This window comes from Chamaea fasciata, unplaced genomic scaffold (assembly GCF_029207755.1).
Source record: "Chamaea fasciata isolate MVZ Bird 193981 ecotype frontalis unplaced genomic scaffold, bChaFas1.0.hap1 SCAF_2, whole genome shotgun sequence".
NCBI lineage: Eukaryota > Metazoa > Chordata > Aves > Passeriformes > Sylviidae > Chamaea > Chamaea fasciata.
This window is the reverse complement of record NW_027094087.1, coordinates 75,451,238-75,470,359: the sequence shown is the minus strand read 5'-3', so window position 1 is coordinate 75,470,359 and position 19,122 is coordinate 75,451,238. Positions and strand designations below refer to the sequence as shown.

Genomic DNA, 19,122 nt, shown 5'->3' with positions numbered 1-19,122 from the left:
CTTTACAAAAAAATGTATTAAACAGAAAATTCAGATGAATGTGGAAAATCCTGCAGTGTTTAGGTAAGTGGTTTGATACACATTGAAACAAGATTTAAATATTTGTTTTCTAGGGAGAAAAAATTAAGCCTAAGGGGTAGCAGATTACTTTCTTAAACACATTTTTTGTGTGGGTAGCTTTAGTGAGAGGAACCCACATAATGCTGATAAAAGACAGAAGGGGTTGAAGGGGAAATATATGGGCTATTGAAGTGTAAAATTTAGAAAATTTGAAAATTATGTTGTTATTGTCCTGTATCAGAGTAACATTTTTCATATTAGCTAGTCTGTGGACTGCAATACAATTTGGAGACACCTGAATGGCTTTAAACTGATGTTGAGTAGGGCAGGGGGCTTGCACAGCCATGTCTTCAGGGGTACAGTTTCCAAAGCCAGCCAGTTAAAAGCCAATATTCACTACCTCAGCACTGTGATGAAGCCTTCCCTACACTTTCTAAAGCAGATCTATTTTTAAAATACATTTAATGCCCTCACACAATTTCTAACATGTTTTCCATATTTGAAAAATAAATTGTTTTTTAATATTTGTACATTATGTATGTATATAATACATAATAATGTGTTTATCTCTAGGTTACTGCAGTTTTTCATTGATTAGTAAATTTCCTGTGAAAATTCAAATTAAAAAGTGAAGGCAATGACTGTGGACAATGTCCAGTGATGAATAAAACTCGAAGTTTTTGAAGTTAAAATAAAATTAGATGCAGGTGAAGTGATTTTTTTCAGTAAATATCGGCAATTCTAAGCATTATTCTCTGATTAAACCCAAGTAACAATGCATATTTTAATGCGACAGTACATTTGCTTGTCTTTTTTTCTCCTCACAGCCATGAAGGAACAGATTCTGTAGCTGACCTGACAGACGTTATTGTGGTATTAAACAACTTCAGAAGCAAAATTATCAAAGTTCAAGTATGTATGCAGTGTTTCCTTGTATGAAATATGACTTATGCTTACGTGTCTCAGGCTATATTTAATTGAAATATGTATACTGAAATACATAATTTAGACTTTTGTATAATTAAAGAGAAGGATGTGCAAATTAATGTAGTTAATTTGATCCAATCAGGTTATACTAATTATGTGGGAGATCTGTTAAATAGCTGTTAAACATAGATAACATTCATCTCATCTAGCTACAGGTGCCCAAGTGTGTAGTCTTGGGGACTTAAATTCCCTTTCAGTTTAGCAGGAGAGAGTCCAAAGGACTGCTCATCCCAGCTCATATATGGATTCAAACCAAGAGAATGACCTCTTGAGACATCCGTTTCTCTCCAGTGACTGAGGAGAGATTTTACACAAAGTCCAGATTCCAGAGTGGAAGTCAAAATTAGGTAAAATCGAATTTTACCCTGGGCAACCAAATTTGTGTCACCAAAATTACGTTACTTTCATTACATGTATCCATAACAGCCAATGAAACACCACTTATATGGAGCAGAAAGATCCTTGTAATACTATATATTTTCCACTATCTTGTAAATATTTTAAAATACCAGAAATGAGTCTCTTCCACAGTCCTGTAACTGAAAGTTTCCAGAACCCAGAGAAAATATGTAAGACTCTGGAGCATGATGAACCTGTCTTTAAACCACAGAGAATGGATAAAGGGTGCCTAATTTTCCTATTTTGAGCCATAACAGGAATATTATTCTGTGTGGAAGGTGGTATTTATTAAGCTTAAAACTAGAATATGTAAGCTCTGCCATTCGGTTGAACTCTAAAATCACTTCACTGATGTGTAGGATGGGGCTTCAGGAGCAATGGCTGAAAAGACTCATGAATTAGTGTCAACAGAAATCTCTGTTAGCTTGGCAATATAAACTTGTGAAATTAATATGATTAGAATCGAGTATCTTCACACATTCAGGGTGTAAGAAGCTATTTCGTTTTCAAAAGCAATTAGATTTCTTTTAATCAAGGAAATTGAGGTGGTAAATGAAATTAATCTTGAGCCTTTATAAGCATCTGGGTAAGACAGCAGAAATTGCTTAAGTTAGATGGGAGAGCTTATGTTTCAGTGACAAATTTGTCACTTTCTCCTTGTGAAGGGCTTCTGAAAATGACAATTTCCTCTCAGGTAAGTTCCATTGTGAGGTGCTGTGCTTCTGCCTGCTAATGGCTGGATCACAAACTCGCAAGGGAGGAAAAGGAGATAAAATTCACCACACTTGTAGTTATTATTTGTATAAAGTTGTACAGAGGGCTTGAAATGTGCTGGCTGATTTATCAATCACCATACTTAGTGGCTCTAGCCAGTGAGTACACCATAGTTAGATATCTCAATGCAAGTAGTAATTACTATCAGCTACCTTCCCAAGTTGCACAAACGCATTTATTTTACTGACTAGGTACAGAAAAAGCCTGATAAAGTGAATGAAGAGCTTCTTACAGATGGAACAACAGGAAAAAAAGGAAATGTGGAATCAGTTGCAAGGTAATGCATAATTTGCTTCTAATTCAACTGTTCCAGGACGTGTTTATCATTATTTACAGCAAGTAAATTTTCTTACTTGATAGTGATACAAATGTATAAAAAGGCTCTCCAAGGGATTTATAATGTAAATAAAAAGGGGTAAAGACAAGCTATAATGTCTTGTAAATCTCCTTTTTTATTCCCTTCTTAATCCCTCCTTTGCATTTCCAGTTTCCCTTCATTTTCTCCTTTGGCTGTTTTTTTTTTTTTTTTTTTTTATTTTCCTGTGGCAGGGAATCAGTCTCAGTGTGAAAATCTCAGCTGGTTATGTGGTACTCAGATATGTGAAACTGAACATCAAAAAGCAGGCCAATGCTGCTTGTCTGCTCCTAGACATAATTTATGAAATCTCAAGAAGTGTTTTTACCTTTTACCTAGTTTGAGTTCTGTAAGTAATTGTAATAAGCATCTCAAGCATTACATTTGGGGCTAATAACTTTGTAGTATTTCTAATTTGCTGTTTTGAACAAGACTCAAAAAAGTTTTTCTTCAGTTTTCAGTGGCTTGGCCAATGGTTGTCAGTCACAGACTGCTAAAGAAAATAAAGAAAAAGCATAGCAGTTCTACTTTATCTACTAATCACTTGGCTCCAGTCAGTCCTGTACACACACTTCTCTTGGTTGATCCAGGACTGGCTTCTGTTACAGCTTTAAAATGTCTCATAAGGTCTCTTGTGCCACAAGTACCTACAGACCTAAGACTACATTGAGTCTCTGTTGCTGATTTTATGTTTATCGCCATTTATCTGCAGATGATTTACTGTTTGAATATAATAGAATCATAGAATGTTAAGGGTTGGGAGCACCCTTAAAGATCATTTAGTCTCAAGCCCCCTGCCATGTGTAGGAACACCTCCCACTAGACCAGCTTGTTCAGAGCACCACTCAGCTTGGCCTTGAATGCTGCCAGGGATGGGGCAGCCACAGCCTCCCAGGGCAACCTGTTCCAATGTCTAACCACCTCACACTAAAGAATTCCCTCCTGCTATCTAACCTAAATTTCCCCTTCTTCAATTTGTACCCATATTGACTAGATTCAGAAACCCTCTCAGACTACTATGCTACAACTCTCAAACATTTCTTCCACTCTAGACCCTCGTTGCTGCACAAAGGTGCCTCCCTTGAAGAATGATGTTAGTTGAAGGAATTTTTCATTGACTTCAAGTTTCCCACTTCTAATTGGCCTCAAAGGATGCATGTGCAGAGATCAAAATCTTCACTCCCTCTAAGAAGGTTACAAGGCCAGAGATCTCTGAATCTTCCAGGTCATTTATCACAGTGGCATTTATCGTGCTCTGAGCTTGGCTGGGCGAAGGAAGCGCCTCACCCAGTGAAGTGTATTTGCTCTTCCCAGTGGTTCAAGGTTGTGGCTCAAGGGCATGATTTGAGGCTGACTGTCTGTCAACCTCTTGCCATCTCGGATCTCGGCAAATAGCCTTCCTTTTTGTTATCCCAGTATGAAAAGAATATCCACCAGCACATTGTTCACTGCAGGAGCCCATGTGTGCTCTAACATGGGAGATGTGCACACCACTTTGCCCAAGCCATTTCATACTTGAGCTGCCCTTCTCCAACTGACTGCTTTTCCCATGTGACCTTACAGGTCAGCCCAGCAGCTTTGGGAGATTTCTGCTTTCTGTAAAGCTTTGCAGAATCAATATTTTCAAGATCCTTGCATCAAACCCTGATTTTCTTTTATCACATGTGATGGCTGCTTTATAAAGAGCTTGACATTCTTTCAGTCCTGCTATCACTAAATGTAAGACTTGGGACAAAAAGTCAGGAAGAAAGGAGACAGACTGCTTGGACCTGTGAACTGCAGTCTGTTTAGCCTGTGAGAGTTCAGTGCTGGTTGAGAGCTTGTCTGTCTTCTTTGAAGATGTCACATCATGCAGACAAAACCACTCCACTGATGTCTCTTTCACCATGCCTGAGTGAAAAGAACGTGGGTTTCTGAAAAGATTATTCACACCACTTAAACTCATTGCAGCCTCTCAGCTATTTCTGAGGTTTCAGCTTTGTATCAGTGGAGTGATCTGAATTCTTTTGAATACATTGGAGATCTGAGACTTGTCTCATTTGCTCTTAAAGATTATGAGGATTCCTATTTTTACACTTTCTAAAGGATACTTTAAAAAGAGATATAACCAAAGAAAAGGTAATGGGGTTGACTCATGCATTCTAAGTGTGTGAGGAATGACTCACCTCACAAAAAAGACTATTGAGGTAAATTTCCAACAGTATCAAATGGCTTGAGAACCATTTGATAACTGTAACCAATCTGGCTCTGCAGTACTGAGATCTGTGAAGCAGTGCCTGAGGGAAACTGCAGCCGCCATCCCCTGACTCTGTGTGCTGGAAGGTATGTGGTTAAAAACCACCTCTGGCAGACTTTGGTATTCAAAACAAGCTAAGAATGCTGTGCAACAGAAACAAACCTCTGGACAACATACCTCAAATACATAGGTTAGCTTTTTAGAGAGAGGAGTCAGAGTATATCTGAAGAAGAATTCAACAAGTGTTATAAAAAACACTGGGAAATCCCATCACCACAGACCTCTGAAAGTTATGAGAGTATTCTGGGGAAGACAATAACTCCTCAGCCTTGTCATCTGCTGTTGGGATAGCACTGGGCTAAATAAGTGATTTGGCCTTGTGTGGCCTTCTTTTTCTTATGCTCAGTCGGTGTTTTAGAGGATATATTCAGTTTAACTACCTGTGGGGCTGTGCAGGCTTCCTTCACATCCGGAATATGCATTGGTTGTTCTGCTGTAGAATGCATGTGGATGAAGCTTGGAAAATAACTATTTCTGATTTTAAAGATTACCAGTTCTCAAGATATCCTGGCTGTGTGTATTTCTGATTTTTTTTTTTTTTACTTTGATAAAACGTGGAATTCTTGTCAAATTTGGCTTCTGTATGAATGAAAATATTGGAAACTGCCAATTGTTTTTTGTAGTGCCATCGTTTGCTCTGAGTGACTGGGTCACTCAGTGACATTTTGCTCCCAAAAGATTGTGGTATCATAGGCGTGTGGAGTGGAAGTAGAATGTAAGTGTATTAGTTTACTGCAGGATGTGTATTTCTTTTGTGTATTTTCTTATTTTTGATTCTCTATGAGCTTAACAATAATTTAGTAGGATTTTTTTCTGCTTAATGTTTACTTTTTGTAATTATTTATAATAATTCTTAGATTTTCAGAAGAAATTCCAGCAGATGAGAAGGAAAAGGAAAAAGATATTCTTAACATTTTTTCTGTTGCTTCAGGCCATTTATATGAACGTTTTTTAAGGTAAGGAAAGGTAAAAGGGAAAACAAGAATTTCATAGCAATACTCTAAATTTTCTTAGTAGAACTAAGCAACCTAAACAAACTGACTTTTTCAACAACATCTAAATAATAAATTTTAAAAACAGAGAAAAGTTGTATACAGTGAGGACTAAATTAATCTTTGAGAACAAAGTGACTCAACATATAGATGTTAAAAAATACCATTATTCTTTGAAGACAGAAAATGTCTTTTGTGTGTGAAGTACAAACATAAAAGATGAGTTTCACCTCTCTGTATAAAGACACAACGAAAAGTGACTTCCTTGGAGTTGTATCTATTTGTGTTTAGTACAAACTAGATTTACTACATGGACATAATATGGCCTTACTTTTCTCAGGGTCCTTTCAATGAGCAGTGATTGCTTTCAAGGAATTCTTACAGTGTTGCCTGCTCTGTTCACAACCATCTCTGTTACTTTTCTGATTTGAGTACTGGTTTAGTGATTTGATTGCTGATTCATCTGAGGTCTCAGCACGGTGTTTCTTTCCTTCAACCTGCAACCACCTTCATAAAGGGAAAGATACATTTACTTTAAAGGAGAAAAAGGAATCTTAAAACATCCTACCTGCTGCTTTGTCTTATTTTTGAGTTCATTATGTCTTGATTTTTAAGGCAGACTTGAACTCTTGTAAGGTTGTAAGGCACTGCTTATCTGTCTGGTTACACCAAAGGCCACAATAGTGAAAAACAGTTGAACCCAGAAGAGTGATTCTTACCTTAATAGTTATTAAGGGTTTTCAGAAGAGGATCTGACATGAACTTTGCTTTTTTTCTTTTCAGCAACCTATTAAACTCAACCAGTATATTCTAAAAGAAGTTATTTCAGTAGCCAAGTTAATATGAGGCTCTAACCATTCTAATTTTTACAGGCACCTCTCTTAGAATACAACATGTTAATAGATCCACTTTTGAAATTGTTCCTTCTACTATTGCTTAGCCAATCTGGATCAAATAAAGCCATCTCAAAGTGCCCTTGAATACTTGCTCTTTAAAGGTTTTAATTAGAAGTAGATAAAAATTTCTACTTAAATTAGGTTAAAGAAATTATACTTAGAGAGTTTTAGTACTTTCTAAGTGCAGTTGAAATTTAATGACCTGTGTGTATGTGTTTGTTTATTGTAGACTTATATTTCCACAGAATTATGATGCTTTCTGTCCTACGTCATACAAAAACACCAGTTAAATTTTGGTTTCTGAAAAACTATCTCTCCCCAACATTTAAGGTAGGAGAAAAGCCTTCCTCTTTTTTTTTTTTTTCTTTAAAATTTTAGAGTAATTTTTTAAAATTGAAATTGACTAATTATATAATTCAAATAAATTTTCACAGTGGAAAATAATCCCTCAATCTATTAAATACCACTGTTAGGTATAGGGTTCTTCTCTTCTGCAACATGAAGCCCAGTGATAAATTATAGTCATTTATTATCTTCTGATAATCTCCAAGAGCTTGCATGAAATGCTATTTCTATTGGTGTAACTGAGGACACTGCTAAAGCTAAGGGAACATTTTAAAATAATAGATCATGTAGTCAGTAAGACCAACACAGCTGAAGCTGTGTTGGAGCATTCACTCCTTTTGAGTCCTTGTGTGTCTCATATATGTGCACCTGATGGGTTTTTGTTCTTCTTTCTGTTCTTTTTCTAGGATGTAATTCCTCACATGGCTAAAAAGTATGGGTTCAAGTATGAGTTGGTCCAGTATAAGTGGCCCCGCTGGCTTTATCAACAGACAGAAAAACAAAGGATTATCTGGGGCTACAAAATTCTTTTCTTGGATGTTCTTTTCCCGTTGGCTGTGGATAAAATAATATTTGTTGATGCTGACCAGGTAAGCCAAAATAATGGCGTATAACTGTATGAGGAAGTAATTTGGGTTTAAATTGATCCAGTTTCATTCTCTGTGGCCTTTTTATTCAGATGTTAGTCCTGAAAGACTGTTGCAGTCATACAAACAGAACCAGTGGTGTTGCAGAATGTAAATGCAAGAATTTCACTTGCCTTCAGTCATGTGGACATTAAGAGTTTCCCTACACTGAGTTGTCCTAAATTGTTTGTGTGGAGAGAAAGGCACTTAGAGAGATGTGTGTGATGTTAAAGGTGCATTTCACTAAAAGCATATTTGAGTGATTCCATCTCTGGGCTGACTGTGAGAGGAATTCTCCCCTATGGCCAGTGTCTGAGGTGATTTGGACCATTTGAACGACTTCTAGATGGCTGAAATTCTTCAAGATGAATCCTATCTCGATTTCAAATTTGCATGCAGTCCTTCATTCAGGAATGAACATTGTATAATGTACTGAAAGGCAAAGTACTGTCTCAGATGAGGCATTGAAGTGTTTATCACAAGGTTATTAAAAACATTGAGACAAATTCTGAGGTATTTTGGTCCTTTTCCAAAGCTCAAGGATAAATTAAATTTAGGTGTAGCAATGCAGACTGCAACTCTCTGCAATTTCATCTGGATACACCATCTGGGAACACTGGTTGTCTGTCCTAACTACTCTAAGGACTTCTCTGTGCTCCCAAATAGCTAAAACGTTTTTATAACTGATAAGTTAGATGAGTGGGGTTTGGTGGAAGAAGGATTGATTAGCAAATAAAGGGCATTTTACAATGTCATTAAAACTTCTTTTTGAAGGTACTTTGCCATTAGATACAAGGATTTTTCAAATGATGCAGTAATTTTGGAGTCCCCAAGTTGAGTAACAAATAAGGAGGATTCTTTAGAAGGGACATGACTGGCAGATTTCAAAAGTTATGTTTCTTAATTAAGGAATTTTGTATTGGGCAACCAGAAACACTGGTCTGTGAATTAAAAAAAATATTGCCAGTTATATAATTTACTCAATAAATGTGTTAGATGGCCACGGTCAATATTATAATAAACATTAATAAATATTTTTTCTTAAACAGTAATTTGGTAGATATGTCCCAGTGGAATAGTTTATCTATACCCCACTGTTGTAGCATCTGAGGGATTTTTTAAATTAAAATGAAACATTGTGAAGCCTGCTGCAATACCTACCCTCATAGAAACAGTACTAAATGATAAAAAATATTCTTGTTGAGATTGTGAGAAGTGACCTGAAAGAACTCCGAGACCTCGACCTAAATGGAGCTCCCTATGGATACACTCCTTTCTGTGACAGCCGCAGGGAGATGGACGGCTACCGCTTCTGGAAATCAGGATACTGGGCTTCACACCTCGGGAAAAGGAAATACCACATTAGGTAGGACAACCCCTTACACACTTCTTGTGCAGCTTGTGAATTTGATCCAAATCTGGATCCAGTGGTGTTGGTGTTGATCACTGAGCCATTCTCAATATGAGATGAATAAGGCAGGAATTCTGATGACATTTTGATTTCACCATTTTATGGTAGTTTCAGCCACTTAATAAAGAAAAATATCCCTTCAGGATAGGAACATGTTTTACTTTCTTGTTACTTTTATTACTGTTATCAAAAAAAAGGTGAAACCCCAGAAATCTTATTTCTTTTTTTTTTTTTTAATTATTCTTTTTAGTGCCTTGTATGTTGTGGACCTGAAGAAGTTCAGGAAGATTGCAGCTGGAGACAGGCTTCGGGGCCAGTACCAGGCTCTCAGTCAGGATCCAAACAGTCTGTCAAATCTAGATCAGGTATGTATGGCTTTGAGCATTTTTGGGTTTATTTTCTTTATCTTTCTCAATATGTATGGAATACCTTGTATCTCAACATAAATGTTACATAATTCCAAAACTATTTGCCATTTACTGCTGGTTTAGCCCATTTTCAGGAGTGTATATGAGGACAGTTAAGAAAACTGAACACTGATGTTTAATTTAGAAAATGAGGAAAAAAATCCCACTTACAGGACTTTTCACCTTTATTTGTAGTTGTTCTGTGTGCATTTATGTTTTTCTGATGATAACGCTATATTCTGATAATGGTAATTACATCTTGTTTAGCAAGAGCTTGTTTCCTTTTTCTTCTTTTTTTCCATTAACCTAAATTAAATTTTCTTTTGTAAGTTAACTGCATATGCACTCTGGTGGTTGCTGTACCTGGTCACCCTGGGGTGGTTGGAGTTTTTCTCACTTTGGGTGAATCTCAGATGGCTTCATAAGTGAGACTGTCCTGCTTTTGGTGTTTTCCTTGTGGAATTACTAAGGCACAGAATATTTTTACCTGCCTCTAGCAGCACTAGGATCCCATGGCAGCAAAGCCCACATCGCTGCTCTGCAAGCAAGGTTCTTTCTTACATGAAGACATTATTGCCACTTGCATTTTTTTTTCCAGAAAAAAAAGTAAAAATTGAAAATAGCAGTTCTTATGATACTGGACAAAGAAAAGTGGAAATGCAGCCACACTAAAAACTCAGACTAGATTGACACCTGGAGCTGGAGCAGCCTTTAGCTGTTTGTTAAGAGCAAAAGGTTGATAGAACAGCAACAGTCAGAGTCAACATCTTTCTAGACAACAGAATGAATTACTGGCCCTGATCACTCATGCAGAGTCCTGGTGTGATAGAGCTGTGTGTTCTCCAGTCTTACCCACATGTACAAGGTGTCTTTCAGCAAGACCTGTTAAGATTCAGAGGTTACAGGGTTTCCACTGTAATGCTGGTTTTCAGAAAATTGGTTTTATCTAATGTTCACAAAATATTAAGACTTCTCATTTTAAGATTCTTATATTTCCAATTACAGCTTTAATTCGTGGTAGCATATATCTCCTGTAAGCCTTTGGATCAAATCAAAAGCTACTTAAGGACCAGATGTTAAGGTAGCTAAATCTTGGCATAATGGAACTGGAATTACTTTGGAAATTGAATATTTCAAAGTAATATTTTCATAATAATCTGGTTTGACTGTATTGACAGGAACTACTTGCTGTCTTCTTTGCTACTTCTTACACAAAATACAGCAATACTCCTGAAAATACAAACCACAGTGCAATGTATTTGAGACCTGGAGAGCTTTCATCTACTGAGAAGGATGTATTATAGCTCTTTCATTAATATTTTAATTTTAAATACCTGTCTGGAGTGCTCACTGCACTTCTCAAAGAAGCAGCAATCTCAGCTCTCTGCTAATCTGCCAGCAGTGCCATCTTCATGGGTGGTAGTTCAGGTTCTTAAACCACAAAAGAGAAGTAGATAGAAGGGGAAATGGTGGTTTTAAATGCCAAGGAGAGTAAGTATAGAGCTCCTAGGGAGAAAAATTACACATCATAAAAAGAAGACTTCCAGTACAGTAATTTTGTTTAGAGGGTTTTTTGTTTTTTTGTATTCATTCTTTTTTTTTTTTTTTGTTTACTTCAAATCCTGAAACTAGTAGCTGACTTTCTACTTTTTACTGCATGTAACAATTTTTAAATTCACAGCTTCTAAAAGTACTGTAATAACTCAGGAATTGTGATTTCATTTAGAAAGTCAGAGAGGCACAACAGAAAACCAGTCTCTTCTTTTGGAATTGAAATGGTAATAAACCATTCCAAATGGTGATAAACTATCTTCCAAAAATTACAAGTTGTTTAAAAAATAAAGCATTTCAATTAATGTTGAATGTCTTGGCTCTCTGTATTCCTATATTTGATGTAATTTTTTGGTACTGATGTCTATATTTGAATTAAATTATACATCTTTCATAATGCAGCAATATGTGCTATTTTATTGTCATGTTTAACAATGTGAATTGGCAAAATAAGATGTGACTAATACTTGAGTGCTGACATTCATTCTAAAATATAACGTAAGGGTTGCACATGTGAGGGAGCTTACAAATGGGTGTAGCAGTTATTGCCCCTGCTGTTTGTAACTCCGGCAAGAATAGGTGCAGTGAGCGACTGCCTGAGGTGTTTCTCTTTTATAAATGCTGCTCCCTGCATTCAGCCAGATCTTGGTTCAGAGTTCTCATGACAAGGCTACCTGACTATGGAGTAAAGGTCAAAAACAAATCCTAGAAGTGAAGTAAGGAACATAGCCAGAGTAGCAGTTTAAAGCTTTTCCTTCTCAAGCTCATGTTTCTGGAATACATTTTCCTAGAAGTCGTCTCAATTTAGAGTAGTGGCACAATCTTCTGTTTTTTGAGTCGGGGTTTTTTTTTTTTTTCAAATTTAAGGAACAGAAAGCTGGTTTGAGTTTTGCTTTTTAGAGGTATTTATGGTATGACAGGCAGTGTCTGAACCAGGGGTTATTAGACAGAAGTATGGCTTGTGTCAAGGTAAGGGAGGACAGAGGTAAGGACCAGAAAAAATTGTTTGACAAATGAGAGGTGGAACTGGCCATCAAAGTGAGGATGACTAAGTATTGAATCTACTTGGAAAAGAAATAGGTGAGCCCTTAGAAGGAAATGTAAGAACTATTTGCAGAAATGGTAAAAGCAAAAATACTTTTAAATAGCAGCTTGATAATCAGTTACATTACATTCAGTGCTAATATATGATTTTACAATTTTTGTACAGGATCTTCCCAATAATATGATTCATCAAGTAGCCATTAAGTCTCTCCCTCAGGAGTGGCTTTGGTGTGAAACCTGGTGTGATGATAAATCCAAGAAAAAGGCTAAAACAATAGACCTGGTGAGTTGATCTGGCTTAAATGGGTTGTACAGATTCACAACTTTTCTGTGATTTCTGGGCTTTTCAGGTTGTGTGTCATGTCACGAAGGCAGCCTTGCTGGAAGGCGCTGCAGCATTCCATCCCTTCCCCTGAAACATTTTCTCCTCTGAGACCTCTCCCACTTGCTCTGTACCAAATCTGCTTACATTAAAGCTGAAAACTATACCAAAAAATTTAAGTGTTGTCTCTTAACTGGATGGGATTGAGGCTTTTCATGCCCATGCATGTACTTTCCTTATAATTTTTCCATAGTAAGCCAAGTTACTGGAACTGTGAGAAAGTGCTGTTACCTGTGTGGGCACTATGGGCTGCTGTCATTCTCCCCACGTAAAAGGTTCCTCCAGAACCTTAACCATTATCATGGTTTTCTTGGTCTGTTTCATTGATATAAACAGGAGATAAAGCAAAGTTTGAAAAAGTGCTCAGGACACTATCCATGTTTAGGAAAAAGAAAGTTTCTTCTTTGGGAATAGAAACAGAGACAAAAATCTTTTTTCCTGTCATTATTATTATCTTCATCCTATTTTTCCCCCATTTTTTTTTTTTGACAATACACACACACACAGTTTGTGATGCTTTAGATATAATTTGAAAGAAAAACAGACCGTTGGAACTTGGCGTGATTTTTCAGTACGTAAATAGTTTTGTTTTCTTTGTGTCTTTGCAGATGTTGGAATGAGTTTGTTTGTGCTCTAAAGACAGGTGCTCTCTGTTCAAAACCCACATCAGGCTCAGTTTCAATGTGCCAATTCCAAGCTTGCATCTCCCTGGGCAACACTGTCTAAATCTTAGTAGCCTTGTGCCAGCTGTGTCTGTGCTATACTTGCAGTCAGCAAAAAGAAAAGTTTTTACAATTTGTTTTAGCTAAATTCTCTGAAAAGGTGTTATTTTCACATTTGCTTTGTTTACATCTAATATGTTTTAACCTTTCAGTGCAACAATCCCCAGACCAAAGAACCAAAACTAAAGGCTGCTGCCAGGATAGTTCCTGAATGGGTTGATTATGACTCGGAGATCCGAAACTTAATACAGCAGATTGAAAGAGAGAAGAAAAATCGAACATCATTATTTCAGAAAGGTGATTTACATTCATATTCAGCTGTTAGCTTTTAAAAATTAAATATTAGTCTAGTTGAAATTGAGATTGGGGTCAGTAGGCACAAATCTTCTATTTGTGTAATTTCCCTTGTTCTTAGAGAAATGGTGTGGGGTTTGATAGTTGTGTGATGCTTCTTTACACAGGAGTTATGCTGCCAGGACAAAACCTCTTGTTTCATGTCAGAATCTAAGAGAAAGCTCAGTGGTCTCCTGTTCCTGGTCCTCAAACACAACCAACAGTCACACATAATTTTAGCCACAAATATTAAATAAAGCACATTATCTTAGACTTCACTTGGATAATCTAAAGCTCATGTCTACTAAGCAGTAGGGAACTGAGTATTAATTTGGCTCTGCATCTCTCATTCCAGGCTTATCTACTCAGGCCTTTTTGCACTAGACTAAATTCTATTTCAGTTAGTTTGGGGGTGGGGTTTGGTTTTTTTTGTTTGTTTGGGGGTTTGTTTTGGTTTGATTTGGGTTGTTGTTTTTTTTTGGCTTAATTAGTTTTAAACTGAATTAGTTAAATAGCATGAAAAACCCAGACAAACAAAACCCAAAACCAAAAAAACCAAACACACATACAGGACTCCCAGGTAAGACTTGACTTCTTGGACTAATGTGAAACAAGATGAAAAGATGATCTCAGCTCTCAGGGTTGATCAAAAAACTTAGCAGATAAATATTGAAAAGTCTTGAGTGGAGGAACAAATTCACTTTTCCTAATAAAGAATTCTTAGTGGGTTTTATTCTTTGTGAAGGCTTCTGGTCAGCTTCTAGCAAGGCTCCAAAAATGAAGTTCATGTTGCTGAACTACTGATTAGCAGGAAATGGAAAGTAAAGGGCTTTCTTCACATCTTACAAACCCAGGCACTGTCTCTATGTAACTCTTTTGTGTATTTTGTTCCTCTTTGGTTACAGGTCTCAAGCATGATGAACTTTAGCACAGGCCATGACCAGCAATGGTGACAGCTCCAGAGTCTTCTGGGAAGGACTGAATGGAATTTACAGCAGTTACATTGGCACTATTTGCAACATTCTTTAATGTGAAGTCAAGTATTTTATAACTTAAAGTGTTATTTAAAACATTTTAAATGCAATACAGAAATGAGAAATCCACAGGTTTCCTGGGAGTTTGGGGTTTTTTTAACTGGTATGGAGCAGCTTTCTCGACGGCTTTGCTTTTCTTTTCCTTCTCTAAAGTACAGTTTGCCCAGAGGACTTTGGAATATGAAGAAAGATGTATTCAGCACTGTCGGTCTGGGGGAGGACACACACATTTAATAGGTACTTGAAAACTGTTCTGTGCATATTCCATGCATCAGGCTACTATATTTAAGTATCAAAAATTTTGGTTATATGCCCATAGTTTTGTCCCTCAAGAAATGCTGTGGTCACAAGAAAGAATTTAATAAAAAAAATAAGATGACAAACAAAAGATATACACAAAGATAACTCCATGTGGAAGCTAAAGCAAGGAATGACACTGTTCATTTATTATGCAGGATTGCTGCACTCTTACAGATTTTTAAAATTAATTTTTGATTCTTAGGGCTCCTTTTGGCTACTTAAATAGTGTGTGATAAAATTCCATTATGGTTTTGGTTGAGGTGATTTTCCAACCAGCGGACATTGCATCAGAAGGTCAGTACCTGAACGCTGCTTCTGCTCACTTTTGATTATCATCATCCTGTTTATAAATGAAAATAAAATAATAAAATACCTGAATATTTTTTGACTATCATTGGTGTCTCCTGTAATTTTCTAAACCTGTACTCACAAAACAGTTGCTTTAATGGGATACTGACATTTTGATCCCACAAAAATTGCAGGGAAAAGTTCTTGGAATACACATTATTTGAAAATGGGGAATTTGTGTCTTAAAGTGAAATCTGGTGCCTTAAATACACACCCTGTTGTTCAGGCTGTGTTGGTTTGAAAACGGGATTGGATGAGACCACACATTCTTGTAAGAAGTCTTCCACTTTAAATGCTTGAAATTATAAAAGACCAGGTAATTTGCACTAAGTGGGTGAATCAGCAAGGACTGCACATTATTTCCATAGCAGCAAATAACTGAAAAAACAATAAGAGAAATTAAGTAGATTTTGTATCCACTGTCATTGTTCTCAGCTGCTGGTTATTTACAATTTCTTACTGTAAGAGTGAGTATTTAAAATCACACCTTGCTGATATTTTCCAAGCCAAATTACTAAGGAATGTGAGACACGCAGATATTTTTACAGCTCTTTATATTTCCTGTGGTTTTTACCTTTATGTATTTTGAACAGTTTTAACATGTCACATACAGATTTTTAGGTATCTGTTGAGGGATTTCCTTTGTTATGAAGTACCCAATGGAGTATTTCCTGTGTAAGCCAATAGCCAAAGTCAGTAAAGCCTAAAGTCAGTTCTCTTTATGTCTGTCCCGTTTCAGTGCAGGAGTGTTTTGTTATGCTTGTTCTCTTAATTACTTCAGGAGATCATGCAGCAAGTCAAACGTATTTGAACATAAACTTTTAAGTTGGTATTTTTGTACCATGGAGATGGATTTGTAATAATAGCAGATGCCTATGTACCATTACTGTAAATTCCATGCTTAACAAGGAAGTAACTGATCTGCCATAGCAGAGAACAAAACCCCCAAACCATTCTTGAACTTTTGGCTGCATTATTTTATTTTATTTTCAAAGTATTTTTCTGAGCTTACACTTTCCATCCTGCTGCCTGTCTCTGCAGCAGCATTTCACATGGATCTGCCTTGGCATTCCAAGCTTGAAGCATATATTGGAAAACTTGCTTTAGGACAGAAGTTAAAGGTTCTTTAAGAAACCTTCGTTCTCTTTAATTATGATTATCTGTGTGAGAATGTTATGCAGTATAAAAAGTGGGTAATTCATGCACTGATTTCATGTTCATTTTCTCTGTAGCATCCTGTTCTTTTTAAAATTGGATTACTTCTACTGGGTTTAAAAAAAGAAATAGTTCTTTAAATACTATTTCCTTGAGATTGCTTAAATGATTAGAATATAATTTTATAAATGTAATTTGCTGAAGATATTTTGAAAATGTAAAAGGTTTCATGCAGTTTTCTACAGTGGTTTATATATTTGTACAAAATGTTCTAGTGGGGTTTTTTTCTGCATACTACTACTTTCAAAGAAAGCTCTTTTTTTGGGATATACAATGGTTTATAAAATAAGAAAGGTCCCACAAATAAATTCACTACTTTTTTCACTACTTTTTAAAGATCTCTTTAAGGCAGCACTTTGAGTCATTAGCATGTCATGATATTTTTAATACTAAATCAGTGGACTGTGTATGTTGTACAAAATATTAAAAGGTACCACTGGCGAAAAAAAAATGGATTATTTTCTGTTCTCCCTTTTCGTATTACACAATAACCATTTGGTACTTGGTTAACGGAGCCAAAGGGAAAAAATAGCAGCAAGTCCTCAAGTGTCTTTCATCTATAGAAGGTGTTTTTGCAGGGAAGCAACAGCAATGTTCAAAACAAGGCAGCTGCTGTGAGGTGAGGTGTAGAGATGCAGACAGGTGAGTTATTATTTCCAGTCTGTGTGCTCTGCCCTGTGAAAGGGAAGAAAACACATCCTGCTTTAGAGTGTTGCCAAAACCTGGTGCAACTCTGTAAATAAGCAAAGGAATATTCAAACTATTCAAATGAAGGGGTTTTACAATTTATATTCCTATGACAGTGTCTTTTCTATGTCTTGATCTTCTTGAGGTCAGGTGCCAAGTTTAACAGAAAATGAACAAACCAGGCATTAGTGCAGTATTATTGATGAGCTGCAGCTTTAGTATTAAAAATATTTCTCAGTAAGGTTCCTTCTAAGCCATTCCCTGAATCAAGTACTTGCCTTCAGTCTGAGACTTCATGGAATCACAGGATATCAGGTTGGAAAGGACCTCAAGGATCACCTGGTCCACCTGCCTTTGGCAAAAGCACGGTCACGACACGATCACCCAGCACCCAGTCAGGCAAATCTGTGTCCAACATTGGGGAATCCAGCAGTTCCCAGGGATATTCCAAGGGCTGGTTGTTCTCAGTGTGAAATCAGCACTCTACAGGGCTTCTACAATTGCTGTAGTTGACTTCCGCACATCTGAGGTTCTCTTCCACACAGAACCTGGCTGCTTCCTCCTCCAGTCCCCTGCCTGCAGAAGTGTCCTGTGCATTTCTGCACAGCTTCAGCTTCAAACCTGAAGAACAGGGCAAGGAAAGAAGGGAAGACAAATACACAGCAGTGCTTTCTTGTCATCATAAATATCTTTATTGTGAAAAATACCATAAAATAATTCCCACAGTTCTAGAAAAAACAGTTCTTGCTTTGTAGATTTATGATTCCATATAAAGACATTTGATAATTTGAAACATTTGATAAATCTCTGGCTAGCTTTACTTATCCTTCTTAAAACATGAAACTGCTACTTAGTGACTTGCTGAGGGCAAAAAAAGAAAAATTATTCTCCCATTTATTTTGTTACAGCTTTATGGATGAAAGTGTGTATTACAGAGCAAACAATACCTTACAATAAGGCACTTTTAAATACAACTAACCTGCTATGCTATCCTGGCTAGTTTCCAGCAAAGCTCCTATAAATCACAGCCCTAAACAGAAGAATAATTCTTGTTCTGAACACTGGTCTGAAAACTGAAATGATAACAAGCGTTAAGGTTGTTTTATTTAAAAAAAAGTTTAAGCTAATGCATTTTCTGCATATGTCACAGATTTGAGATTCTCTTTTAATACTGATCAATTATTAATATCAGTATTTTACCAAGTAAAATATGCTCCCCCCCCCTTTCATTTTAAAACAAGTTGGAAACGAGTTTATTGAAACTGAAAGAATTCCACAGAGAAAGTTTGCATCTACACACAGGCCAATGATGGGAACGATGCTTCACGCACATCTCAGGGTTGACAAACTACGGAGACATTTACTCCAGTGTTCAGTTACTGAACATTATTGCACTACAGCCACCCACGAATAAATAAAAAGGCGAGTTCAGCTTCCTTGCGTGGCGCCTGCATCATTAACACTCAGCGTGGGACCAGCGCTTCATTTGCCAGAGTCACGTCCAGAAATGCAGCGCCGGAGCTGGAGAGCCTTGCAAAGTAAATGGTTTCTTTTTAACACAACTTTGTCTTTCTGTGTTACTAGAATACCTCAGCACCCTTCAAAACAGTATCAGGGTGATAACACTTCTTGTAAACAGCAGCTGCTCAGTACTAGGAAAGCCTTGTTCTCCACTGTCGCTTTTTGCTATTGTCTCCAAGAACCTGTCTTCCAACAGAAGGAATCTATGAACAGCAATCATGCATTTATCATCTTCCTTCTTCTACTGACTACATTCAAGCCTTCTTGTTCTTAAACTGTAATTTTCCCGTTCCCATTCATTCATTTTCAAAATGCACAAAGTCCTTTTTTTGTTACTGAATACTCCCGGCCTACAGCAGCACTGTCCTGCTGCCTCCAAGAAACAAGCGCACACTGCTCCAACATCAGTGCCTTGTATGAAGAATTCACTCATGAGG

General features: G+C 36.8%; 1 protein-coding gene across 3 annotated transcripts in view; it reads left to right on the top strand.

Annotated features, from left to right (window-relative positions):
* UGGT2 (UDP-glucose glycoprotein glucosyltransferase 2) overlaps positions 1–16,900 on the top strand; it is an 80,200-nt gene extending 63,300 nt beyond the window's left edge. For 2 of the 3 annotated variants that reach the window (XM_066176363.1, XM_066176362.1), the window contains 10 exons: positions 888–972; positions 2,412–2,497; positions 5,729–5,827; positions 7,005–7,089; positions 7,512–7,694; positions 8,936–9,096; positions 9,392–9,506; positions 12,310–12,426; positions 13,400–13,544; positions 14,486–16,900. In XM_066176363.1, the coding sequence (XP_066032460.1) occupies positions 888–972; positions 2,412–2,497; positions 5,729–5,827; positions 7,005–7,089; positions 7,512–7,694; positions 8,936–9,096; positions 9,392–9,506; positions 12,310–12,426; positions 13,400–13,544; positions 14,486–14,508 (1,099 nt within the window). In that variant the 3' untranslated portion in view covers positions 14,509–16,900. Of the gene's footprint in view, positions 1–887; positions 973–2,411; positions 2,498–5,728; positions 5,828–6,988; positions 7,090–7,511; positions 7,695–8,935; positions 9,097–9,391; positions 9,507–12,309; positions 12,427–13,399; positions 13,545–14,485 lie in introns of those variants that run through there. The other variant, XM_066176364.1, reaches the window with a different exon arrangement.
* Positions 16,901–19,122: the final 2,222 nt, after the last annotated feature.